We start from the raw sequence: 27836 nt of genomic DNA, 5'->3' as shown, positions 1-27836 counted from the left end.
GACATCTCAAATAGTTAGAAAATAGTTAGATTAGTTAGGAAAAGGGAGTTAGAAAAAAAAATCCCCAGTAACTTATGAAAATTTGAGACAATTGAACATCATCTCTTTAGGGTTACGTGAAGTTAGGAAAATCAGCCCTTGTTATCATCAGCTTCACCTCAGTGTAATAGTTCTTTGAACTCAAGGTGTCCTGATCTCAGAGGAGCAACCTTACCAACAGAGCTTTTTTTTAAAATGTTTTTAAGAATATGACTTCTTGAGCTGATGCAGAATATTGTAGTCAGATGAAGAACGTGACTTGATTTGAATGAAATAGCAGAAAGCTTATTGTTGAGGCTACAGGCCGTCACATTTTCAGAAACAAAACAAAATTTAACTCAGAATGACAGCATGGTCAGAATGCCATTGAATAGGTCAAACACTCTGCTCTAAAAGGGCACCTCTTTCATCAAAGTTAATGCAAGAAAAGCAACTAGTTCTTGCATTTTGATATGGCAGAGGCAGAAATGGTTGTGCAAAAATAGGAAATATGTGTGGAATTGGTTTTCTGAGGGAAGAACTTTCCAAGCAGTGTAGAATATTTGTAGAAGGAGTGCACAGTGAGCTTGTTTAGTTAATCTCTGACTCCACCTAAGAAATGAATGGTGCTCTCTTGTTCTTATTATACAGAGGGAATTTTATTATCGATTTCGGCAAGTAAAAGAGCAGGTCCTGTTTGAAAAACTGGAGTGATTAAGCAGTTCCCTGAATGGCTGTACCTCAGCCAATCCTTTAAACAATTCTCATGAGGAAAGATGTTTCTCTTCTTCTGGTCATTCCAAATCTGATTTTTCATATCCAATCCCTACATAGCCTTTCCTTGATTTTAGCAGTCTCCATGCACAAGGAAATAAGGAGGCTGAATAAAAGCTTAGAAACCATGGGACGTAATTGAATTCACTTAAATTTCTACTAAGATATGTTCTTTTTTACAGTACTAGACATTAAGATTCCCCATGTTCCATAGAAAAGAGAGGTCAGATTGAATAAGAAAGGGAAGGATGCAAATAGAATTTTTAAACCCAGACAAAACAGCAAATGCAAAGAAGAGTGTAACCTTGTTCTTTGAACTCTGAAGTTTCCTTTCAGTTCAAGCACCTTCATTTTGACCCTTGAGATGCATATAGGTGTATTCACATTCAAGCAATTACAACTGTCTATATGGTTTGTCATGGATCAGAAGCAAGGTAGAAATTTGTGGCATGGCATTGGGTCACACAGCTCACACATTATTTCTGCCTGCTTATTAGATGTCTGGAATATTTTAAACAAAGGGATGTCAAGTGATAATTTTCATGAGAGGAAGGGCATCGCATAAAAAAAAAAATATTCTGAGTGTGAACATCCATGAGCAGTGAATGCAAAGAAGCATGGGCTTGATACAGTCAAGCAGATGAATGTTCAAATGCAGAAAACTCAGGTCTATTTTTCAAGAGATTCATCTCTAGCAACCCTGGATGGGATATATACAGGTGTATTCATGCATGAACACTTGTATGCATAACTCTGTTTATCTCTAGGAGTGCTTTACACAAGCACTTAATGTTCATTTTTAAATGGAGAAACTAGACACAGGAAGAAGAAAATGCCTTGCCCAAGCTTGTCCAGTAAAAATGTGACAGATGAAAAGAGAATGCGTGTTTGTTTCTCTTGCAGCCTAATGCCTTATTTCTGTAGATCTTTGATCAGCACCTGTAAATCTTTCTCTAGTTATCATTGTAACAATTTTGACTTTGTATTAGCAGATTTAAGAATTGTCTTTAACTTGAAAAGGTCTAAAGGGTTTCCTTAAAATAGTCATACATAACATCAATGAACAAATAACTCAGGCCAAAATCCTTGAGAGTGTACTAGCGTACCACGGCATTTCTGAGTCTGCAGTTGCCTGGCAGCACTTTGTACTGCATGCCACTCTTGGCTCCAGAATTGCTTGTGTCTTTCAGACTGCAGGTAGAAACCTGGTTTTGTAATATGTAAATGTCCACATGTTGTCTAAAATTGAAAATCAGCTCAATAATCCCATCTTCATCATCTAGCTGTCCTTCTGGTATTCACACATACAACATGGTGTGAATAGTTTATACTTCAAGGAGTTGCAGTTTCCTTCCAGTTTTTCTGGTACGTTGGAAAAGCACAAAGGGACAAACCTCACAGGCAGCAACAGATGGAACAGGGAGCTCTGGAGAGGAAAAAATTCTACAAATAGTCTATTGAGAAAGATCCTTTAAAACTTGATCAAAAATAAGGAAGTAATATATTTATGTTAAACTTAAAATACCCGTCCTTAGTTATAATCACCTGTTTAAATGCTTTACTGGTCCATGTCCTAAAGCTCTGTGGTTCTGTAAAATCTCTCTTGAAGTTGCTTACTCTCTTCCTACAGCTGCTAGTTTAATGTATAGGAGAATGGCCGTCCCGTGACAAAATCTGTAAGAGTTCTTTCAGGACTTTTTTGGTTTTTAATTTTAACATTGTCTGCAAGGTTGCCAAAACTGTTCAATGTATACACTGTCCTTATCGCTGAGCCCATGTAGAAGTCAAGGTTATAGCGCACTGTGCAGGAAGGAGGGGATGCTAATAACATCAGGAACTAGTCACTGCTCTCCCTCCCGTCATAGACATTATGTAATACTGGAGCAGCACATCAGCTACACACCCTCCAGTTCTGAAACGGGGCATTTTGGGATTCCCCTTTTGTCCACTATCCATGACCTTACTCTGCTATTTTGCTTACGGTCCTGGAGTATAAAAAGCTTTTGCATCCCAGGAGAGATACAGAGCAGGAGAGATTAAAGGAAAGAAACTTTGACAGAGAAGACCATCTCCTGGCAAGTTTGGAAAGATCTCTCACAAAAGCAAGGTAAGACAGCACTGTGTTTAAGTGTTCAGTTTGCCATTCATTTACTGCAGCTCGCAAGTGAAGCTTGCAAACTGTTTGGGTTTTCTTTTTTTTATTGTATTAGAATTGTTGGAATCAGTCTCCTGCTCTATTTCCAAGCTGTCCTGCTGCTCTGAAAACTTCATCCCCCTTTCTGCTGATTTAAAGGTTTGTGCATGTAACAGGTAATATTGTAAATGTTATTTAAAGAACGCTGTTGCAAAGAACATGAAAAGCAAGCAATTTCTTACTTTGAATGACAGTGAATGGAAAATGTCTTCTCTTTTTTCTTTTTCTTTTTTCTTTTTTCTTTTTATTCTTCTTTTTATTTTTAAATTATTTTTATTTCTAGTCTTATTTTTATTTTTACTTTTACTCTTATTTTTTCTTCCTAGTCTTCTTTTTCTTTTTGTGTATTGTTTTTCTGGTTTTTTTTCCTGGTTTGTTTTTTGTTTTCTTTACAATTCTTTTTTTTCCTTTTTACTCCTTTTCGTTCTCTTTTTTCTTTTTTCTTTCTTTCTCACTTTCTTCCTTTCTTTTCTTTCTTACTTTCTCTCTCCCTATCCTTTCATTCTCTTTTTCCCCTGTGTTTTACAAAAATGTATAGGCACACTGCAGCATTTTTTTAATTGCAGAATAGTAATTTAGATTTGTTTCTATTTTGTAACTGTAGAGAAATGCTTATTACACGCTGTTTCTTTTCTCTGGAGTAACGGACAAGTCCTAACACCTTACGGTTTCTGCACAGATAGTTGCATGTATTTCTTTTCTTGTCTGATTTTACAGCAGACAGCATCTTGGGAGCCCAGCACTGTAAATTTTACTTTTGCTGAAGAAGCAATATAAATAACAAAATAATACATAATTTACATTCAGAAATATGTGATAATGTATATTTTCTTTATCTTTAATTTTTTTGAAACATCTGTTTTTGATTTCTGTTATGAACCAGATTCAAATGCTGAGGCTAATTCTGCTTTACCTAGCAATTTAATAGCCTGCTCTTTTTCTCCTGTCACACCTTCCATGGCACAAAAATCCATTTTAGGATCAGAAATTAGCAGAAAATGTATGTTCAAATGAATAGCATTAAACTTTGTACATTCTTATATATATGTTACATTCACATATATGCTATGTATATATATCTTACAAAATACAGAATTCAGAATCTCAGAATTCCATTTGTCTCTGGCAGATGAATACACTGCAAAACGTTTCGGTTAATCTGCAGACAAATTTTTTTTCATTACTATGTGAATAACACTGCAACATTTTACATCCCTTTTCCTAGCTAACATATAGTGATGTGAATTAACAGAACGTTTAATAACACTTAACAAACTTTTGAAAAACACAGAACTTAAAAAAACAGACAAGTGTCAAGGCATGCTTTTCATAGAAGTAAAGCAAGCATCTGATTTTCTCAGATACTGATATTTGCTGGTTTATGCAACTGGGGGACATTTGAAATTCTCTTGCCAGTATTTCAAAATAAGGCAGGGCTGCAGCATTACGCTGACAGAGAGAACTGTTAGTTTTAGTATCAATACTCTTAAGAGTCAAGTAATTTTCCTTTTTTAAAACAGGAGGTTAATTAGATCGGTTCAGTTAGTCTGGTGAGTTTCTGAGCCCTTTTAAAGGGAGTTACATTCTTAGTAAAAAGCTGACCTAGCTGCTTTTCTTTCCCTCCTCAGAAGTGTTCAGCACTGTGAACTAAAATCATAAATAAAGCATACAAAATGTTGTGCCCATGGCAGTTTGTATTCAAATCTCATGCTGCTAAGAACCAGTCCTCTGAAGAGAAGGATATCAATAATAACGTGGAGAAAAACAGGGAGATCCATGGGTAAGATCTTTGTCTTTTAATGGCTTCATAGTTTCTCTTTCATTTGAAAACAAAAGATATTAAATTACATAGATTCTGGAGAAACCTGTAATGTGTTTCCAAAGCAGTAATATTAACCAAAGAACAGTTGTCCCTGGGGGTCACTGGGTGGTGGTGACTTGGTAAAGGTACATTTAAGCTTTTGTGTCTAAGTTATACAATCATTGAGGAAAGAAATCATCTTGCTTTCTCTTTCATAGTTCTACATTTCTTTGGTGTGTTATAATGGTTTCATGTATGCTAGGACTTAGGAAGCATGTGTATGCTATAAAATTAGCAAAGTGATTATTAATGCTGTAATTAAGTTGGTAAAGTATGTGATGCAATTTATACAAGACACTGCATAAAATATATTGCACATGCTTATTAAATTTCTCAGTTTTCAGGCTGTTACTTATTTCAGTTTTCTATTGCATACCATTCTTTCTCTGCCCATTCCCTACCATTTCCTGTCATTGCTCAAAGTACTTTATATTCAAATGTGAAGATATGTGAAGCTGAGTAGTGGAAGTGGGTGATCACATACACTCTGCTCGCTAAAACACATCGTTGCCCTCTCCAGACTAAGGGTTCTGTTTGGAGTTTGTGGTCTGGATGCCTCTCAGGTGTTTTAGAACATCTTCTGACACCTGATACCCAGATTAAAAAGTAGGAGTTCAGAAAGTAAGACTTAATGGAGAAAACAAAGGAAATTAATATTAAAGTTTGTTATTTGCTTAATAAGCTGGAGACTGGACCTAGCTGAAATTTTCACACATTTCCCTGAAGATTTCAACCTCTTTAATTCCGCTGAGGATTTTCTGGCCAGATCATAATTGTACAGATGTCCTTTGTTTAGCTTACAGCAATGATACTCAACCCTTACCATTCCAGGCCATACCTGTTGTTTTCCTTCCCACATAGTGATCTGGAAAGGGTGAGTGTAGCTTTACTATTGACTTGAAGTCCACTCCACCCCTCACACTGCTGTGAATGGTTGGCTTATTGACTCAGTAGACATTTCAGAGACAGATCTGAGCATCTCCCTGCTGATGCTGCAGGTAAAACTAACAAAAACTAAGCACATTGCATTATACTGAATTGTCTTTCTCTCTTTTAAAGCTTAGAAAATGATGATGCCAAATTATATGATCTGAGCAAGAAGCGGATAGAGATGCCACCTATCATAACTTCAGCGAAGGCCAGTGATGGGAGAGAGGTCTGTTTCTAGCGTCATTGTTTGATACTAACAGTTCACACAGGTTGTGCTTACTGTTCAAAATTTCTCAGAGTTCTCATGTGAGGACTAAGTGTGGTTGCATGAGGTTAGGACTGCTTTGAGATCTTTGGATGAAAAATCTTTTCTGAACAAAAAGGAGCTTTGGTAAGACTTAAGGAAAAGAGGTGACCCAGTGGGACTGGAGTGCCTGATTCCTTTATTCACCTTTGAAAACCCAGCTTTTAGTAACAAACGCGTCCCTTCTCCAAATTTGTCCGGTTCACTGTTTTCCTGAGACTGTGACTATTACATTAAGAGGCCTTATTGAAATTTAAGAGGTGTTTGCAGTAGTAGATATTGTTTGATTAGTAAAAAAATACTTTTTTTGCATTTCATATCGAACTGTGGATTAGGTCAATAGTTTTGTACTCAAATGAATAAATACTCACGTTAGAGAAGATCATATTTATACCCAGTTTCTTGAATTTAATTTGTAGCATTTTAATGGTCAAATAAAATATAAAATGAAGGTTTAAGATATTTAGTAGGTCTGAAGACAGTATGTATTTTTATCTTTTCTCTGTCTAGAACTCTTCCCAAAATGGTATCAAAGCTTCAAACCAAATATCAAGATGTCCAAGACACATAAAAGTAAGGAACTTGGAAAATGGATCCAGCTTACTCGACACACTACACCTGACAGCAAAGGAGGTAAGATATGGAAACCTGAACAGTGATTTTTCGTAACTTTGAAAAGACACAGAGTGCAGCATTGTTTTTTGACATTTGATTGTTTTTCAGGTTATCAACTGCCGGACCAAAGCCTGCCAAGGGGCACTCATGACCCCAAAGGGCCTGGTGAGAGGTACTAGAGATGGGCCAGTTCCACTGGCAGAGCTTTTACCTCAGGCAGTAGACTTTATCAAGCAGTACTACAATTCATTTAAAGAGTAAGCCAACTTTACCTTCATTTTTGGTATAAAAGTCCTCTACGTGTCTGTCTGTCTGTGAGACTATAGGAGTGTTTGGTTTCTTCACAGGTATCGGTAACTATGCATAGCACGCATTCAAAAAATAGATAAGGACTATTAGAAAAGGTAAATAAAACACTGCACTTCATATGCTGCCGATCCCAGGTCTTGTGAATACAGAAAGGGACTCTACAGAGTGCATTCCTCAGCCCCATCCCTTCTGAGTGTGTTACACTGTAGTACGTTTATAATAAGCAGCTTGGTTAGAACTCTCTTACAGAATGTTACCTTCTGTTTTCTTAACGTTGGATATTAATGGGATTAGCTCCTACTCAGATCAGTCTTAGATGTGAATAATGTGGATAATACTTTTTGTTTGTGCTGTTCCAAGTATCTTTTCTCTGTGTTCTTTTGTTCTCTGTTTTGACTCTCAAGGCTTTAGCCAAAGATTGGAAGGCCAGTCTCTTGCTTCTCAACCTTGCTCTGTGCTATCATCAACATAAGCTTACTGAGCATGCTGAGAGGGATGCTCTAGCTTCAGAAAAGAGGTTTGTGTTTTCACAAAAATGGACATGGTGCAGAGACGTCTTGTTTGTTGCAGGAAAAGCTGGAACATCTGGTTGAGGTCCAAGAGTTTGCAGTGACAAAGTTTTCAAATGACAAGCTTTCAAGTGACAATTCAGTGTTTGCTCATCCCATTATAAAATATTGTCAGACTTTCAAAGGGACTCAGCCACATAATGGCTACTTCTTTAGACACTTTGAACTCTTCTACAAAGCTTTCTTCCATCTGAATCTTCCTGAAAGTCCCTGTCTTACACACAGGCTGTAGTGACTTGCCAGCGTATTACATTTGCACATCTCTCTGTTTCTTCTCATGGCTATTTGATCACACTGATTTACACTATCTTACATGCTTGCCCTTGATCTTTCATCTTGTTGAAAATGTGAAAACTCTCAGACAGTGCAGGCTATTTTCATTCTATCTGTAAGCCAACAAAACAATTTTTGTCTGTGCTGTGATAAATATTTCCTAATATTTTGACTTCATTCTCTGTTATCAAGCTAAAGAATTTTAGAGTTGGTTTCCCTGACAAAGGAATTGCTCAGCACTTCCTTTTAGGAATTAAAATCCTACTTACTTTGCTCAGAATAGCTGTGTCCCTGTGAAAATAATACAGCTTTGAGAGGACAGTCACTGTAATCCTACTTCTGGGCTGAAGCTAGCATGTTCTCTACTTTCCATTTACTTGTGATTTGACAATTTTTTCCAAACTAATCTAGAAAATCCAAATTTAAACTGAAAATTTATGCAGAAAAGCTTGTGATCAATCCATGTATGTGTTGGGTGGTGAAAGGATGGTGTCGCTACTTAAATTTCTAGTGTGTTAGTTTCTTCATTAGGCTAGTAAGCTCTGTCATTTGCACTCAATAAGGACAGTTCCTAAATTCTGAAACCAGGAAAAATTCTCCTCCGTAGTACTCAGGGTCCTATGTACTTAACTCATCCCTTTGCCTAGAATACCCCCTGCTTTTTGATAAAAATCTTGGACCTTAGACTGCTGCAATAGATAACAGCTATGCTTTGGGGACAAAAGTGTGCTGCAGTAGAGGGGAGGTGGGGAGCAGATGATGGTGACTTCTCACGGCTGAAGCACAGTGAAATTGCTGACTTCATGAGGTGATGGATGTTTTCATAAAGGATAGAGTATTTTATGTTGACCTGTTTCACATCCACAGAGTGTAGATGTTTAACAGGGACACGTTTCTTGTGTTTATCCAAACTTGCCATATCTCAGCCTATATAGATGCTAACCCCCTCCCTGGAAATCTATCTGCATCCTGGCAGATAAAATCAGCGATGTGAGTAGAAGTCTTCTCGTGCAAAAGGATGCTCAAAAGCTTTATGGCTTCAGCAATGCCCATGCTCTTCTTGACCCAGAATATAAGAAGAATGTCTGCAATTTAAATCAGTTCTAAGTAATTAAATTCTCATTGTTTCTTTCCATGTCTGTTTCCTGTTCAAAAGGCCAAAAATAGAAGAACACCTGGTCCGACTGGAAACAGTGACCAAGGAGATAGAAACAACAGGAACCTACCATCTGACAAAGGATGAACTGGTCTTTGCTGCCAAACAGGCCTGGAGGAATGCACCTAGGTGTATCGGGAGAATCCAGTGGTCCAATCTACAGGTAACCTACGAGTCTAGAAATTATGGGCCAAATAGTCATCTGCTGTAAATCAGAAGAATGTCCTTTACTTGGTAAAATATGCCAGTTGCTTCAACTGAGGGCTACTCCCTCCTGTACATATCATAAGATCAACGTGGGGTTTTTTGTAGTTCTCTGCTTCATAGTTGAATGAAAACATGTGTAGAAGTGCTAGCATAGGAACCAGCTATGTTGTGGAACAAGGTCCATGTCTTGGTCCTTGGAGGATTGTTACGTGTAAAAAGGATGCATATAAGAACAATAAAAATGAACCTTTCCTGGTGGAGCTACAATGAAATTGAGAAATACTGATTTTTCATTTCACTTTTTTCCTTAATCTTTCCTTTCCGTAAATGCATAAGAAAAATAATGAGCTTACATTACTGTTTCAAAATCAGGTTTTTTTCTTATGTTTCTTTTGGAAACGTATAGGTATTTGATGCACGTGATTGTAAAACAGCGAAGGAAATGTTTGAGCATATCTGTCGTCATATTCAGTATGCCACAAACAATGGAAATATAAGGTAAGTCTCTCTAATTTTAATTTTAAACAACAAAAATCACATCCAGATCTGAATTCAAAACTCTACCTAAGACCTGAAATGGTCTATCTAAATATTTTGACAACTTGTCTCTGCTCTTAATTCTCCTGGTACTTATATGTTCCTCTTGTGTACCATCAACTATTTTGAGATTTCGTAACTTTCATGGCTGATGTTGCAAAATCTTTTGTAATTCCTGGGGAAAAGAGATGATTTGAAGATTCAGGGAGGTGGGTAGAGAGGATGAATGATTTTATTTCTACTGATGTTTATTTTAGAAATATAAAATAATTGCTGTTGCTGACAATTTATGTCTTAATAATTAGAATGTGTTTGATGTGCTGCTGTGGTGTAATGCGATTTGATTGTCTCTCTGGGCAGATCAGCCATCACTATCTTCCCTCAGAGGACTGATGGGAAACATGATTTTCGTGTTTGGAACAGCCAGCTCATCCGATATGCTGGATATCAAATGCCAGATGGGTCTATTGTAGGAGACCCTGCCAGTGTGGAGTTCACACAGGTACAGTTCTAAATACAGAATCACAAATGCTTTCCATCTTGTCGAACCCATCTGTCTTTTTTTCTTTTTTTTTTTCTTGCATGTTTATGCAGATTGGGAGGGAAGTGTGGCGGTAAGGAGTGAATGGGATGTTCTGCCCCACAGGTTCTAGGTGCAGGCTGGAGCAATAATTTCTTACAATCCTGATATAAAAATACTCCCCTCCACCTCAGAACAGGGTAAGCTAATGCTCCTCTTAAGTCAGAGACACAATCAGTACTTGAACAACAAGTCTCAACATTGTTTGAATGGGAAAGATAACCTTTATCACTTAGAAATTACCTCAGTAGGTTTTAGTGGGTTAACATTTTTTCGTCTTCAAATCTGGGGCGGGGGAACCTAAAAAAATCCCAAAATGTACTTTCTTTATTTACAGTTGTGCATTGAGCTTGGGTGGAAGCCGAAATATGGCCGCTTTGATATAGTTCCACTCGTTCTCCAAGCAAACGGCCAAGACCCAGAAATATTTGAATTCCCGCCAGAAATTGTCCTCGAAGTGCCAATGGAGCATCCAAAGTAAGCACACAAGATTTAGATAATTGCATTTTTGCTTCTGCCTCACCTTGGCAGGTTATTAGCCTGTGCCTGTGGCAGTCATTTTATGAGTTCTTTGTTGGGAAGAAATTATGGTAAATTGTTCTGAAAGATAAAATGCCTCTTAGAACAATGAAATGATATTTAAATTAAGGAAGCCAACAGCAATTTTGTTGGAAATCTTTTTTTCCCAATCTACATTTCAATCATATTCAGAATTTTAAAAATCGTCATTTCTTATGCCAGTGTAATACACATGTAAAATATGGCTGTGCTCATAAGAGGATTATTGCCTTTCTTTCTTGTTTTTTCTTCATGTTTGCTTTGGGTCTGGCCTGCAGGTTGCAGAACTCTCTAATGGTGTTCTGCAGTTTCTTTAGAGGCAATTTCCAGTTACCACATTGTAAATGAAAACTGCTATGAGCTTTTGCAGACCGTGCTTCATGGGTCATTTCTCCTAGAGTTAGTGCTCTTTATCTTCCTGGATTTTTCTGGTTATCGCCTAAAGGAGGAAAAGACGCATAATGTAATAAATCAAAATGCTTGTTTAACAGGTATGAATGGTTTAAGGACTTAGATCTGAAGTGGTACGCGCTGCCTGCTGTTGCCAACATGCTTCTTGAGGTGGGAGGCCTGGAATTTACTGGGTGTCCTTTCAATGGCTGGTACCTGGGGACAGAGATAGGAGTGCGAGACTTCTGTGATGTACAGCGATACAACATCCTGAAGGTAATCTTCTGAAGTAGAGTTGTGTTGATCTGGGAAGGGAATGAACTTGGTGGATGGAGCTTTTTCAAAAAGAGATGCTGTCAGTCTTTGCTGAGATGGGCATTGTATTTACATCACACTAACGCTTCAGCACTAATCTGACGCATTATCCTGACTATTGTGGGTCATCTTGAATTTCTGCCAAGATTATGACTGCCAGATTGTAAGACTGTTTTTACAGTGTTCTGACAGTATCAATTCCAAATACCCGGATAGAATCGTGAAACTGAGCTGTGAAAAAAAAATATTAAAAAATGCTGTCTAAAGGGAATTCTTCCTCAATTTTACCCTGAGTCCTGCTGATTCAGGACTTTTGGTGTCTGTACATTTCTCAGAGGTATATTTATGTCAGTTCCAGTCTGCTGTTGACAAAGCAATGGAGTCCTGGTGGTTAGCTGCAGGTCTTAGTCACCTCATTAGTACAAATTAATAATGATGACTTATAACCAGATACTGCTACTTTTAAAACCATTTAGTCCAGGAGAGAACCATTTCCTGCTTTACCAAACTGGAATAGCCTCAAGAACCAGAACTCCGTAACTCAAGTTTACCTCTAACCTCAAGTGTTTCTGGTGCCATCTCTTTCCCCGACATAAGACTGACTTCCTCCTTCCACAGTACTTTTACCTGCATATTAATGTGATGAGGTGGAGAAATCATGAGGTTTAAGTCCCACATAGTAAATTTGCTCTTCCCTTTTCTCTCTCTTCACGTGCAGGAGGTAGGAAGAAGAATGGGACTGGAAACAAACAAACTTTCATCATTGTGGAAAGACCGAGCTGTTGTAGAGATAAATGTGGCTGTGCTTTACAGCTTCCAAGTAAGTCAACGAGTGTGGTATCTGGAGAGACACTGAATACTGTGTTCACTTATAACAGCTTTAAACAAATATAGTGCCAGTCGACCAATGCTCAGTGGAGGTTATCAATGGGATTCCAATAGAGTTATTCTTGATTTACACCTGGGAGACTAGAGGAATCCATATTTCCTGTTGTTGCCAGAAAAAAAATCTCAGGTGAAGGCAGAAAGGAGAGAAAAAGAAAAGGAAGTTAAGGGCAATATTGTTCATCCTTTTAGCATGTGTGTCTATGCATCAAAATCTATGTAAAGCCATTGGATTATATATTTTATTTACAATTACAGTTTATTTAACATACCATAACAATACGAAAGGTAAAAATGGTCAGCGGCTTTTGAGCATGCACTCCCAGTGCTGGAGAGGTAAAATGCTGATGTTAAAAAAAAAAAAAAAAAAAAAAAAAAAGAAAGGACCTAAGAGTCCTTAATCAAAGGTCCACCTCAATATGTATATATGTAATGGTTACTGATAGTAATTATTTCCCAGCACTGTATAAAGTCCTTGAAATATTGCCCAAAGCAAAAGGATTACTTTAACTACATCAGGAAGAGGAGCAGAATGGGCTTTTTTAATGTATGTCTTTCTTTTTGCAATTATTCTAGAAACAAAATGTGACTATCATGGATCACCACTCAGCTGCTGAGTCCTTCATGAAATACATGCAGAATGAGTACCGTGTGCGAGGAGGCTGCCCGGCTGACTGGGTGTGGATTGTACCTCCTATGTCAGGGAGCATAACTCCTGTGTTCCACCAGGAGATGTTGAACTATGTCCTCACTCCCTTCTATTACTACCAGGTACACATTAGCCAAAAAAATATGATTCCAGTAGACAACTTCAGCAGTGCAGATAATAATATGGGATCTGAAGAAGTCTGAATGAATATGGAAGTTCACTAGAGAGATTCATAAATATCAGGCAATATCTATTGTACTGTGGAAGTTTATGTTAGTTCTGTTGAATTCTCAAGCTGTAAGTAAAATGCAATTTAATGCTACAGAGACTGATCCGATATTTGCACACAGAGGATTGTATGTACAGATTCTATTTAATTTGGCCATTTCAAAGATATACAAATTGTGTATTTATTATTTTACATTTCTTACCTGAAGCTTAACTTTTTTTTTTTTTTTTAAAGGTGGATGCATGGAAAACACATGTCTGGCATGATGAGACACGGAGGCCAAAGAAAAAAGAAATAAAGTTTAGCATCTTGGCAAAGTAAGTTGTTCAAATAAAAGTCTTCATGCTTTTGTCCAACTATTCTGTTCTGGTGATGTTTCTGTTCCACTGTTGGGTTTTTTTAATAATTATTACAGTAGGGACAACTTGAATTGTTTGAATCATAGACTTACCTGTCCACAGTTAGGTAATATCCATAGCTAAGATTCTTATTCAGGGCTATCTATAGTGTATTGCTTCTGAACAGTCTTCCAAGGAAAAACCATGCTCAAGATCAGTCTTTCCTAGCTTGTTTGTGAATCAATCTGAATTACTGTGTAGCTATATTAAAAATTATATGTGATTTTTATTTTTTTTTTTTCCTCCCCAGGGCTGTACTCTTTGCATCTTCGCTCATGCGACAAACAATGGCAACCAGGTCCAAGGTCACTGTAATCTATGCAACAGAGACTGGGAAATCTGAAACACTAGCCAACAATCTGTGCACTTTGTTCAACTGTGCCTTCAACACTAAGGTAAGAAAGTATAAATCATCCACACTAAATGAAGAAAGAAGTTTGGCTAGTTTTATAAGCTTCTGCAAGCTTTTTCATTCTCTAAACCTATGTTTTGAACGTTCAGTAAATATAAGCTGGACTAGAACTTTGATTTTGTATTCATTTAGCATAATGCCTTGTAAATTTGGTCAATGGTCATCTGACAATCACAGAGATATCTAATGCTAGTTCTTATGTCTCCTAGCAATTTCTCATGAGCTTTATACCTTCCAGATTCTATGCATGGATGAGTACAACATTTGTGACCTGGAAAACGAAACACTTCTTTTAGTGGTTACTAGCACATTTGGAAATGGAGATTCTCCAAATAACGGAAAGGTAATATTTACCTCAGAAGTATATATGAGGCTCAACTCAAAGACTGAGACCAAAGACAACCCTCTCATTTGTCCCATGTACTTGAGTAAGATATGTATCAGGGTCTCACTTTTGTTTTAACTCAGGGTATTTTTCTAACCTTAAGTATTTTATGAATTTTTATACAGACCTTGAAGAACTCCTTGCTCACCCTGAAATTGCTGAGAAAAAAAATTAGGTAAAAATACTTTGTTGTTTGGTTTGCATGGGATTGAGTCTTTTTGCATTTCATTTAGTATAACATAGTGATCTTATTTTTATCTCCTGCAGATATGCTGTGTTTGGTTTGGGGTCCAGCATGTATCCAGAGTTCTGTGCCTTTGCTCATGCCATTGACCAAAAACTTGCCCAACTAGGGGCTTCTCAGCTCACTCCAATAGGTGAAGGAGATGAGCTCAATGGGCAAGAAGAAGCCTTTCGCACATGGGCAGTCAGTGCATTCAAGGTGACTATATAAATAGCTCATATTTTAGTTTGTTCATTCATTCATTTTATTTCAGTATTCACTAGCATCCCATAAAAATGGGGGAAAATGAAGGAAAGCAAACATCTGGATTTATATCTGAATTTTGAGCTCCCCTCTTTTCTACTGCTTGCCTAAGTTGAAGAGGGAACTGGGTCCCTTTTCTCATATTTTTTAATATTCACATAAAGTTCCATGAAACCTTTTGGATAATGGAATGCTCGGTATGAGCAAGGGTGGCAGCATCAAACATCAGAATTTTTTGAAGTAGATCAGTTTTTTAGTTATACTGGTATAGAAGTGGAACCTTACTGAACTCACTGAACCCCTATAACATAACTGAACTCAACAGAATCAATTAAAAATAGCAATCTGTGAAATTGATATCTCCTCATTAGGATTATGACAACTCTAAGAATTTTTTTTTTTTACAATGAATAGCCTTATTTTTTTTCTTTTTTCTAGACTGCCTGTGACATTTTTAACATCCGTGGGAAAAACAGTATTCAGTTGCCTAAGATATATACCTCTGATGAAAGCTGGGATCCTAAGAATTACAGGATAGTGCATGACTCTCAAACCATGAACTTGGCTAAAGGTATGACCTCCCACCTTCCACTTCCTCTGTCCATTTTGCTTCAGATAGGTCTGAACTGTAAAGGTTTTTCTAGAAGTTATATTAGTCCTGCTAGATGATAGGATGCATATAATGAAGTACAGTGGTCAGAGACAAAAAGACATTGGTTTACATAGCATAAGTCATTGTCTTTTCCGGTGCAATAACATCAGAACAGCAGAACTACCATACATTTTGACAGCCCCAGAAGAACAAAAGCTGAGATGAACTACTTTTAGTCACGGAAGGCATGCATATAGGACACATAACTAAAAGTATATCGCATTCTAGGGCGAGCATGGTTCAGTACTTTTTCTACATAGTACCTGAAGAGATTTTAAACCGAATCGCAAAATTGCCATAAGTCATGTCCTCTTTTCTCAACAGCACTTGCAAACATTCACTCCAAGGATATAATTCCCATGAAGTTGAAATTCAGACAGAATCTTCAAAGTTCAAAATCCAGGTACGATACCTCATCCTTTTGAATATTGCAATACTACATTTTACTAAAACCTTAAGCATCTGAAATGCCTGGTTATAAATATCTTCTCCACGTAGTTATTAAGAAATATATATGAATTTTGTATGATCGTTAGTAGAAGTAAATCGTTATCACAAGACCGCAAGAATATTTAGTCTTAGCTCTGGTTTAGATAGGAGCTGACTTCCCAGTAGAGTCTCTAGGAGTGTAGGGAAATAAATAACTCTGTGATATGACCCTTTGATACCTACTAAATATGGAAGGTCAGGCGTATGGTCCCTCTCCCTTGCTTGGTATGCTACATGCCAGGCAAATGTTTACTTTATTTAGGGGGAAAATTGCCCCTTAGCAGAAAAAAAAATTTTAAAAACCCCAAAAAGGTATAGTGCAAGAAGCTGCTGCATTCAGTTGTACTGCAAAGCAAGCTGAGAAAAGACAGTACACAAAGAAATACAAAAGGATAATCAGTGCTAACATCTGTCTTAGAAGTAGCATCTATGAATGGCTCTTCAACATCCTCCGGTAGGTCTCTTTCATCCCTGTTCTAAATACAGTCATCTTATGGGAGGTCCTCTGAGCTGGTTTAGGATGTGAGCTATTCAGTCTTCAGTAGAGCTGCACTTCCTTTCATTGGCTGATTACAGGCACATTTATTCTATACTGGAGAGATCAGGCAGCACTTCAGCATGTTATTTGTTTTGATCCAAGCACTTCAAGTATCTGGAATATAAGTACTAAGCTGGTCTGATAATTTGGTAATGAACACAAGTAAGCCCTTGCCAGCTATCAATCCAGATTTATTCCTTTCCTGCGCAATTCAAGGGAAATCCTGTCAACGTAACCAAGATCTGTCTGATCTCTTTTTTTCTATATCTAGTCGTGTTACCATTCTAGTTAAGCTTTCCTGTGAGACTAATCAGGAAGTGCACTACCTGCCCGGAGAACATATTGGGATTTTCCCAGGCAACCAGCCAGAATTAGTCCATGGCCTCATTGCACATGTCAAGGATGCCCCTCCAGCTGATCAGACTATCAGACTTGAAACCTGCACTGATGGTAAGTTGGTTCTCTTTATATAAAACAACAGAGGACTGTTGACAGGTTTCTCTAAAATTCCTGAGAATATTTATAGACTGAAATTGATTCTGTTATCCTTTTCTTAAGTTTCAAGAGGATTTTGTTGATGCTTTTAGTTATTCTTACAATTCTCGATTCTGATTTTGCATACTCTGGCAGTCCATGGTAACTTCACCAGGGTTCACAGAGTTATCCGAGGTTGACACTGTAATTCAGTTGCTGAATTGGCCATTGACTGCAATTAAATTAATCAACAGAGTTACCTTATTGTTGCTACATATCAGAGTCCTAAAATAGATTTAGATGTCATGACCATCTTTTTCCACGTTAGTAGAAACAATCTGCTAAATCGTAGGATTCTGACACACAGAAAGATGATTTCCTGAAAAGAAAGACTTTTCATTTTAAAGTGGTGTTTTGTTATCATGCAATTCTCTGCATCAGACCCTCCCCTTACAAAAAGTTTGAAACCTCACATTAACCACTTTTCAGAAGGGCCCTGTTGTCTAGACCTGCTGCAACCTAGTCTGAAGTTCGTATTTTGAAGGACACTGAGTTTTGCAAAGCTTTTTTTTTGCAGCTGTCAAATGCTGTGGGAATTGCCAAGTGTTCTTTTGTTTCCTTCATTTCCAGGTGGCTACTGGACAAGTGACAAAAAGATTCCAGCCTGCACACTCACCGAGGCTTTGACATACTTGCTTGATATCACCACTCCACCCTCCCAACAACTGCTAAAAAAACTCTCCCAGCTGGTAACAGCAGAAGGAGACAAACAGAGACTGGAAGTTTTATGTCAGGTAAGCATTAGGGCTAGATTTATGTTAGAAGTACTATATACTGGACCATCTGATGCCCTTTTACCATGTAGCAGAACCTTAAGAAATTTTTGTAGTGATGGTGCTTGATTTTTATCCCTTTGTTACATGTTCTGTGTGCTTGTAAAACCAACCACAGTGAGAGAAAGGGTGGTCTTGTGGCTCAACTGGGGCGTGGGAATCAAGAGATTTCTTCAGATCTGGTATTTCCTGTGTGGTTCTGGGTTGGGTCATTTTGCCTGCCTGTTTCTCTTGCCTGCCTCATGGTGGTTTCTGATGAAGCGCCATTAAAAGACCTTGCAGTTTGCAGGTGGAGGGGTTGGAGGGGAGCTGGTAGATATTTTTGTCAGAGAATTTAGTACCATGAGAGTAAGAGGGATGTTGCTTTAAGTAACCATTGTCTCATAGGTGTGGTAAGTGCTTGCTTCTCCTGCTGAGTTCAGCAAGGTTCAGTAGGTATCAGGATCTGGGCACATACAGTTTTGTGGATATCCCATAGCAGGGAGCTGAGAAACAGATTCTAATTCAGTTTCTACATCCTCACTGAGAGAGCTGGTATCTGAGAAAATTATAGTGCATATTCTGTACTTCTGTTTTCAAAAATTAAACAATTTTTTAGGAAACCCCAGTATTGGTCTAGGCAAAATTTTGAGAATTCTCTGTTGATTTGCCTGCATATTTAATTGAATGTAAAGCAGGAATCTTATTTATAAGTACATTTCAAATATCCCTGCTCTCCTGAACTCAGTATGACCTGGTAACATTGTGATGATGGCCTTTGGCTTTCAGAGCACAGAAGAATACAATAAATGGAAGTTTTACAACAGCCCGAACATCCTGGAGGTCCTGGAGGAGTTTCCTTCTGCTGAGGTCTCAACAGCTTTCTTACTGACTCAGCTGCCATTTCTGAAGCCCAGGTACTATTCTGTCAGTTCCTCCTGTGACATGACACCCAGAGAGGTTCATCTGACAGTTGCAGTTGTAAACTACAGGACAAGAGGTAATGAATTGTTGTTTTCATTTCTCTCTTAAATGATATTTAGGCTGCATTGTCATTCAGAAAAAGACTGTCTGCTATATGGCATGAAGCATATCTGTAACAAAAAGTTTGTATCGTGATACATGCAGAATAGTATACTGCAGTGCAGGTGTTCATACTGTGTCAGGATTTGCTAAAATCCTGCATCATCATCACCAGTGTATCCTTATTTTATAAATCATTGCTAGATATACACTTATTTAAAAACCATAATTTTAAGTATAAACTGTGCTTTTTTTAAAAACGGAGAGCTTTTGAATACTGACGGAAGTGTTTTCCTTTGCTCTGATTAGATGGACAAGGGCCTTTGCACCATGGAGTTTGCAGCACATGGCTGAATACAGTAGCTCTCAATGAAATAGTTCCATGCTTTATACGGAGGTGAGTGTGTGACAGAGAAAAAAGAAAAGGAAAAAAACCACGCCAAACAACGGTTCTTAGGTCAGCTTCTTCAGTGTTTTTTTTTCATTGTTTGCATATGATTTTCAAGTGACTGGTGAGTGCAAATTGGAATATCTGATTTTGAGAAGAGAGGGAACTCCCTCTCTTCCAGCGATGAGATCCTTTACCATGTCTTATGTTGAGTAAAATCATAAATCATTAGAAAATTCTGAAAGAATTCTATTCATATGACACCATCCCAACTGTCAACATATCCAGTATAGAGCAAGTAAAGCTAAGGAAACAAGAAGCAACTGTCACCAAGTTAAGCCCCATTACTGTTTTCAAATTGGTAACTTAGGCTGTGCTGCTCAAAATCGTTCAGGAAACTGACACTGAGATGTCAGTCATAAACTAATTACCTAATTAGCATATTTTTGCATTTTAGTGCTAGTGAATTCCAGCTCCCAGAGGAGCCAACCAAGCCATGCATTTTGATCGGCCCAGGAACTGGAATTGCTCCCTTCAGAAGTTTCTGGCTGCAGCGTCTGTATGACTTGGAAAAGAAAGGTACTTGTGGGGATTGCCACGAGGGGGAGGCCATAACTCATCCAGCAGCAGAAGATATCCCTAATCCTCCAAACAAAACCTCTACAGATGGAGACACCCAGAAACATTAGCCAAGTAAACACCATAGAGATTTGTCATGCCAAGACTGATTGAACACTGCACTGAAACAGCTAATGAATCCCACTTGAGACCATTCTGGTGATCGTGAGGTATTTGGTCACTCGGAAGGACCAGCCTGTGTCCTTGTAAATACTATATGTTCAGTGACTGCCCCAGGCGCTCACACAGGTGCCACAATAATGGAGAGGAACACTTTGGCCTGCCTGTATCAGCTCATTTGGGGAACCTGCTCCAACAGGTGATTCCACATAGTTCTCCAAGGACTTGGGCAGGTTCAATCCTACTGCAAAACCCTAAAATTACAAGCTGTCACACACAGACACGCACACTCTCCTTCTCAGGTGTTTGGTGAGAAAGGCTAATTAGAAAGTCATAGCATCACAGAATACCAGGTTGGAAGGGACCTCAAGGATCATCTGGTCCAATCTTTCTTGGCAAAAGCACAGTCTAGACAAGATGTCCCAGCACCCTGTCCACCTGAATCTTAAAAGTGTCCAATGTTGGGGAATCCACCGCTTCCCTGGGGAGATTATTCCAAAGGCTGATTGTTCTCATTGTGAAAAATTCTCCTCTTGTGTCCAATCAGAATCTCCCCAGGAGTAACTTGTACCCATTATCCCTCATATTTTCCATGTGACTCCTTGTAAAAAGGGAGTCTCCATCTTCTTTGTAGCCACCCTTTCAATACTAGAACATGGTGATAAGGTCTCCCCTAAGCCTTCTTTTCTCAAGGCTGAACAAACCCAGTTCTCTCAGCCTTTCCTCATATAGCCGGCTTCCTAGTCCTTTAATCATCTTTGTGGCCCTTCTCTGGACCATCTCCAGCCTCTCCACATCTTTTTTTTTTGTATAGCGGGGACAAAAACTGAACACAGTATTCCAGGTGCGGAACACCGTGGAATACAGTGGAACACAGCTACTTAGTGTGACAACAGGGCCCTCTATGGGAATAGTCATAGTTGGTAACAGGCCTTACAAAAGAAAGACAAACTTTCCAATGTTTGTTTCAGGAATCAAAGGTGGTGACATGACATTATTGTTTGGCTGCCGGCGGCCAGACATGGATCACATCTACAAAGAAGAAACTGAGGAAATGAAGAGGAAGGGAGTCCTCAAAGAAGTCTACACAGCTTACTCCAGACAACCTGGCCAAGCTAAAGTAAGGCTGGTTCCTTTGCTCTTTAAGGGTTGGTTCCTTCCAGAATGGTCCCTCAAGTTAAGATTTGGGCTCTGTTTGACAATGTTCTTTAAAAAATGTTAGCATTTTGCTTCAGTGTATGGTGAGCAAGTGACAAAAGGCCCCACTCCTTCAAAAGAAAGGAAAATCTCGCTGTACGCTTCAGTACAAGCAAGCTATGTAAATGTAAAACTCACTGCCATATAGAGAGGCACTTTAAGTGCAAACAGCCTTTGAAACTAGAAGCTGGAACATTTTCAGAAACCTTAAATTTTGCAGGATTTGATTAGCGCATGAGTTAGAAATGAGTTGGCTCTGGCCATTTATCACCATTTCGGTGACAGTGACCCTGGGAATTAATTTTGCTTAGATGACATCTTGATTGGAGAAAACAACAGCACTTAAGCTATCCTCTTTATAGCTATCCTACTCTCCTGGCAAGTTAGGAGACTTTGGCAGTTGTAACTGGTTCTAAAAAAGAAGAGTCTTAGTCTGCTCTAGTGTAATCAGGAGACAGGTCTAGCCTCCAAATCTGGGGCTTGTAAAGACAGCACGAGGACATTTTTCTTCTCCATTGCTGTGGTGCAACACACAGCTAGAATAGATAGGGCATTTAGAACCTTACTACACAGCACTACATTGAATTTAGAAAAGCCAATAGCCAAAGTAGCATTTAAGAAACCTTGTCTAATGATCCTTTTTCTATTTCTAAGGTCTATGTTCAAGATATTATTCAAAGGAAGTTGGAGACCAAAGTGTGCAACCTCTTGCATAAGGAGGAAGGGCATATCTATGTCTGTGGAGACGTACGCATGGCCAAGGATGTTGCTCAGACTTTGAAAGGGATGCTTGCAAAAAACCTGAACCTCAATGAGCGGGAGGCAGAGGAGTATTTCTTCCAGCTAAAGGTATGCTATGATATGCAAGGCATTGTTTCCAGTCAGACAGTATTCCAGGATCATTTACAGAAGTCTTCAAAGTCACACTCAAGATCTTGCGGGCTGCCATGAGCTTCTTTTCAGCAGATTGCACAAGGGAAAAAGTTTTAAGTGATCAGCTTAGTCTACCCACCATGACTTAAAACAGTTTCTCTTTGGTTAGGGTGTAAGAGTGACATGTGATGTTCTTCTCTTACATCTACCATTTTCCCCAGTGTCTGGGTCCTGGACATTAGCTTTGCAGTGTGTCTGGAACATCAAGAATTTGAGACTTTATTGTACCAACGGGGGAAAGTGAGTTTAAGAAATTAGGGGACCCATCACTGAAAACACAGTGCCTGGGTCTGCTGGCTTTTTAGGACCCTTTTGTTACCAGAACTTGTCCTGGAGCACGTGTGTCTGGGATTCAGATAGGTTCCTTTTATTGACAGTACCAAAAGTCCACTATCACAGAACCAGTCATATGAATGCAAAAGACATTTTAGTTACTTAACTCTTACATAAGGAGGAGCTAGCAGTATTTAATTCATCTCTTGGGTTTCCTTTCTTTTTTTGCAGAGCCAAAAGCGATACCATGAAGATATATTTGGGGCTGTATTCCCACATGAAGTCAAAAGAGGTGTAAGAGCTTTGCAACCCACCAGTCCAAGAAATCAACTTATGTTTTAGACAATATTTGCACATTTGTTGTTGTTTTCAAAAAACAAAGGGTCAAATCCTCTTTCTTATACATGTTAAATCATATACATGTAGAAGATTGTAGGATTTGACTATTAAACCTCAGCCTTAATTAAGAAAAATATTCAGTTTAACTTTTGTTGCTATTTATTCTGAGACTTCTTTTAATAGATTTTCTTAATAGTGAAGATGCAAATTATTTTTTTAATAATGTCTATGCTAGTATAAATTTTTTGTAAATACAAGGAAAATTTAGAGTTTTTTACTATGTAAGCTAGAACTGAAATCTTTTTTTGAAATGTACTGTTTATCTTTGTGAATTTATTTATATCAGATTGTTTTACTGTGCATATTATCCTCACTTTAAAGCAAGTAAATGGATGGTTGTGTCACTTGGAAATGTATAGTCACACGCCTTGTTGAATCTGAAGCACTATTTGCAAATGAGATAATAATATAATGGTTCATGAGTGGAAATACCTGCTGCATACACTTCAAATGTATACATGAGGAGGTAGTAGTTTTGAATTCTGCTTTGTGTGATTCAGGTACTTGAACCTGAATTGTTGTTGTTTCAGAGCCTATGGCAGTAAGGTTCGAAAAATTCAAAAGCACTTTGGACATTTGAATTCTGTGCTGTGATTTACTTGATTTGTTTGTAATAAAAGATGTCTTTATATTGAGACAAACAAGTTGGTGTGGATTAAATGTACCTCTCTTTGCTATTGGCCTTCAGCCTAAAAAAGGGATAGGTAGGTTCTCAGGTTCCAGTGAAGTGGATTTGGGCTCCAACCAACACTCCCTCCATAAGGAAAGAGCCCGTCTCCAGGAGTTACACAGTCTAAGATTAGTTATGCATTTTTATTACTGCCAGGAAAGTGTGAATTTGCACCATAGGTTGTGAGATTGGCTTGCAAACTGCAGGAACATAAAGTAGCAAGGAGAGCCTTGCAGTTATGTCACAGCTTTTAGTTCTTTGTCTAAAATTACCAGGGCTATTTGATCATATTAAAAAGTTTAAGGTGAGATTTTCCTGTCATCCCTTGTCTCCAGGAGTTGGAATCTGATGAAGGAGGAGTTGAGGCTTAAAAGTCAACAGTGCCATGTACGTACAGTGTGTTTCACGTGTGCTTCAGGACAGCCTTAGACACAAGCTCAAAAATACAGTGTAGATGAAAGAATGTGGACAGTGATGGCAGAGAACAGGACATATCAGACAACAGCTACAAAGAGAGTAAAGGACAGAGGAGGTTCCTGGCAAGTATGGAGTCCTGATGGGCACCTAGTATATATATACTTGGTCAGTGTTATTTCATATTTTGATTGATGTTTTCTGATTTTAGATTCTTGGGGTGGGATGGAAATGGAACAACGTAATTGCACTTTCCATTAAGAAAGTTCTCCATAAGCCCAGGGCTCACTGAATCCTAGGCTTCACATGAGTCCAACAAAAGTAGGGAACAGAAGTAAGTTCCATACTTCAGAGGGCTAATATGCTCCATGCCGTTTTGGGAGGAGCACCCCTGCACCACCTGTTTTCCATGCACATGACTAAATAGGTGAATTTCCTTGCCACGATGCTTTCTTTGTATCTCAGGTGTCTTTTCAAAGTAATCACTTACTTTAAAGCATTACCATAATCCTTTATAAATGCTTGCTTGTGTACTAAAGGACCGTAGTTCACTTTCATCTGGAGGGTCAGCAACTCAGAGAAAAAAAAAAAAAACTCATGCTGTTTATACCAAGTTGAGAGCAGGCTGAGGTGCCCTTAGGTAATGCCGTGTCCTGAAGATGTGAGAGACCATTGAAAACTGCCAGCTAGGGAAGCAAGAATATCTGTTCCTTCATGGGCCTCTGACAAGTCAGAGCAAGGGACACAAGTGTTTGTGTATCAGCAAAAAAAGTTGCATGACTTTCCATTTATATATTGTAAGTTGATGAGGCAAGTTTTATTGGGGAACCTTTTCATCTTAATTCCACTGTTGCAAAAATTTCCCCCTAGCAGAGAGGTGAGAAGGCAGTTAAAGGAAGGGATTAAGAAAAGCAGTGATCTGTTTTAATTCTTTATTTAAACTGGTCCCAACTGTAAGTTAACTTCAATTGCAGCACTGATCTGAAGCTGTGTATAATTGCTTTTCCTACAGAAATAAATGGGGAAGATAAAGTGCAGATGTTAAGGTCAGTGGATAATTATTCTATTCCAAGATAAAAACTGGAACTTCATTTAAGAAACCAGATACAAAGTATACCTTTTAAAATCCTGAAGATGATCAAATAGCCTGTTCTGTGGTTGTTAGTGTTCACTACAGCCCCAGGTCAGTACAGGATTTAAGCATGTGCATTAGTTTAAGCACTTGAGTAATGCTGCTAGAGGCGGAGGAACTATTCTGGGCTAAAAGTTGCTGAGATGATTATGCACCTCGCTGATTTGGGACCTGACTGAGAATTACAGATTAACACTTTCTGAAGCAATTAGTGGCTTGTTTCATCAACACTTAAGCCCAACTTACATGGCTATAATGGTGTTCAGCATTCAAAACAGGCTGCATGCCAAGGCACTGAAATGCAGACTTTTTTCTTGGCCTGCTTCTCTAGCCATTTCTGGTTGTTGGTAAAATTCCCTTGTACTCTCAGATACACCGGTAAATCGGTCCAGCTAAACTGCAGGTTGGCATGGAGAGTTACCAGCCCCCATGCTGGCTGGGTATGTCACTGGGCTTGCAGTAGAGATAGACTGATTGCTGCCTTATGGCCCACAAATATGTAGGGCTTGGCCATATGAATGCGTTTCTGAAATTTGATGAGCAATCTAACATTGATTGATCACAATAACAGTCTGTATATACTTTTAGCCTGTTTTTAAGTAACAGCTATCAACTTAAGCTCTTTCCTTGAGGAGAAAGAAAGGAACATGTGGGTAGGGTACACAAGTACGACGAGTTATTGCGTAGCTGGGAGGTGACAGAAGTTCAAGCCTTGCATGAGGGTAAACGCTCGGAAAACGTCCGTGTCTCCAGCGTTTCTGCTGTGCGGGCTGTGCCGGGTGCGGGAGGGGAGCGGGACTGGGCAGGTGTGACTGATCAGGCACTGCCAGGCCAGGCGATGAGGCACAGCTGAGCCCTGCGGGGCAGACACTGGCTGCGTGGTGGTGAGGTGCAAGGCTGACCAGCTCTGCGGCGAGGAAGGCAGAATGAGTTCAGGTAGATGGAAGGCTTTTTTTTTTTTTCTTCTTTTCATTGAAATGATATATTGTGTTATAGCTGTGCAAAGAGGTTCTCCTCTCTGAATGTGTATTCTGAAATACAGGGCCATCTGGGTGGGTGGGAGACTTGCCTGCCCCAGTAACCTTGCTGGGAAGCCAGGCTTGGGCCAGGAGGAGAGGGCTTGAACTGCTGCAGCTGCCTTTTGTGGGCAAGAACAGGCTGAGCTCTGAGAGACGATGAAACTGTGAGGTGTTGTGTCCAGCTTTCCCAGACCTCGCTTCAGTCAGTTTGTTTGTAGCCTGATCTACGTGTTGTGGGTTGTTATTTGGTGCCTACTCTGAATGAACCGCCATTTCTGAGATGTTTCATGTGCACGGGAAGGAGTGTTGAATGACCAGTAAGGTCCAGCAGGGCTGGTAAAATGGTCCCCTCTGATTTTAAGGTTTAAAATGCAGTTGAGTGTTACACTGCAGGTGTCCGGAGCTAGAAATGATCTCTGCTTGTGCTTGAATTTGTCTCCATTGAGATGTGATACTGGTCGCTTCAGAAAAAAAGGGGGTAGGAAGCTTTTGTTGTCTTTGAGAGAAAAAAAAATTCTTGGACTATTCATCAAAGAAAGAGAAATATTGTGAAAAGGCTATTAAAAATCTAAGAATATGATCTGAACAGGAGTACGCCCCATTGTATAAATCAAAGGTTAACAAGTGTTTTTAGGCTTTCAGCATGAGACAGGTATTTAAGTTTTTTTTTCTAACAAAACGTGCTTTGACAGAATTCCTAGATGGCTGCTAATGTTAAGTGATGTCTTACCGTGATATATAATGGCTTGTCAAGCTGTGCGTGGGATCTTGTCTCTAAACCAGAGCCTGGGTCAGAGTAACATCTCCTCCGATCTCGAGCATATCAACCTGCTGCAGACTAGGAACCCCAGAGGTGCAATCAAACCGGTGGCGTCCCTTCGTGGCCACCTTGAAGCACCGGGCATCACAGTAGATGCAAATCTATAAACGGGGAGAGAGCAGTGGGAGTGCTGCAGCAAAACTTCTGTGTCAGAGGAATGAAGATTTAACAGGGGAAGCAAGAGGCAGGCAGTAAACGCAAATCTTCCTGTTTGTTGAGTCTCTGTGAAGTTGCTCTTGCAAATCTGTTAGTCGTTAAGCTAGGGCTAACACGTTGAACAGGCTGGATCGTGTTCAGGGACTGCAGCTTTTGCGTGTAGCTCTCACTGTTTTGCCGTGTAGCAGCGGAGAAAAAAGTTTGATCTGAGCCTTAACTGAGCCTTTGCTTTCCAGCTCTGTAAGGTAAGTGATCCGGTGCCGCTCATGTCATCTAGCGGGTCTTAAGGAAGACTTGGTGGGTTGTGACCCGCAGTGGTTAGTGTGGCAGTTGCCACTTGTTACTAGAGTCGTTACGAACCTTTGGTTGCTTTGCTGACCCTGCCTCCAGCAGGACTGGATAGGAAGGGACAGCAAAGCATTAATGCTTGTCAGGTGTTGGAGATTTTTGCGCGATCTCAGAAAATGCCTGGCTGTTGCCTGAAGCACGATGAGTTCCAGTCTTTGTCCTGGTTAACAACGTACCTGCAGATACCATCTGCTCTCCTGGTTGTGAACTTGAAAAACGGTGGATGGGGTCTCAATGGTTTAGCTCTTGGGCTCTTCAGGCTGTTCCGTCACAGCTGCCTCAAACCCGAGGGCTGAGCTCTGGGCCTGTCTGAAACTGAACGTCAC

At 39.2% G+C, this 27836-nt stretch overlaps 1 protein-coding gene across 2 annotated transcripts; it reads left to right on the top strand.

The window, feature by feature from the left end:
* Nucleotides 1-2809: 2809 nt before the first annotated feature.
* Nucleotides 2810-23592, top strand: NOS2 (nitric oxide synthase 2). 2 transcript variants are annotated; one of them, XM_030027564.2, is made up of 27 exons: nucleotides 2810-2899; nucleotides 4615-4766; nucleotides 5907-6003; nucleotides 6592-6714; nucleotides 6805-6953; nucleotides 9004-9166; nucleotides 9617-9708; nucleotides 10108-10249; nucleotides 10665-10804; nucleotides 11377-11551; nucleotides 12309-12410; nucleotides 13052-13246; nucleotides 13588-13670; nucleotides 14002-14146; nucleotides 14402-14506; nucleotides 14674-14723; nucleotides 14816-14990; nucleotides 15474-15606; nucleotides 16012-16090; nucleotides 16986-17164; nucleotides 17819-17982; nucleotides 18790-19000; nucleotides 19333-19420; nucleotides 19869-19990; nucleotides 21121-21269; nucleotides 22001-22195; nucleotides 22784-23592. In XM_030027564.2, exons 2-27 carry the CDS (start codon nucleotides 4660-4662, stop codon nucleotides 22892-22894), a joined length of 3474 nt encoding a protein of 1157 aa, XP_029883424.1. In that variant the 5' UTR covers nucleotides 2810-2899; nucleotides 4615-4659; the 3' UTR covers nucleotides 22895-23592. The 2 variants fall into 2 exon arrangements, with proteins under 2 accessions (XP_029883424.1, XP_029883425.1); XM_030027565.2 differs by lacking the exons at nucleotides 2810-2899; nucleotides 4615-4766; nucleotides 5907-6003; nucleotides 6592-6714; nucleotides 6805-6953 and adding an exon at nucleotides 7413-7522.
* Nucleotides 23593-27836: the final 4244 nt, after the last annotated feature.

Source organism: Aquila chrysaetos, chromosome 10 (assembly GCF_900496995.4).
Source record: "Aquila chrysaetos chrysaetos chromosome 10, bAquChr1.4, whole genome shotgun sequence".
NCBI classification, from domain to species: domain Eukaryota; kingdom Metazoa; phylum Chordata; class Aves; order Accipitriformes; family Accipitridae; genus Aquila; species Aquila chrysaetos.
This window is presented reverse-complemented; position numbering and strand designations above follow the sequence as displayed.

What these genes read in the sequence shown, in the direction of transcription:
- NOS2 (XM_030027564.2), top strand. Translation starts at nt 4,660, where the DNA reads ATGTTGTGCCCATGGCAGTTTGTATTCAAATCTCATGCTGCTAAGAAC. An exon ending in ATTCTCCAAATAACGGAAAG is followed by an intron (nt 14,507 to 14,673) that starts GTAATATTTACC and finishes ATTTTTATACAG; the next exon opens with ACCTTGAAGAACTCCTTGCT. An exon ending in GTATGACTTGGAAAAGAAAG is followed by an intron (nt 19,991 to 21,120) that starts GTACTTGTGGGG and finishes TGTTTGTTTCAG; the next exon opens with GAATCAAAGGTGGTGACATG.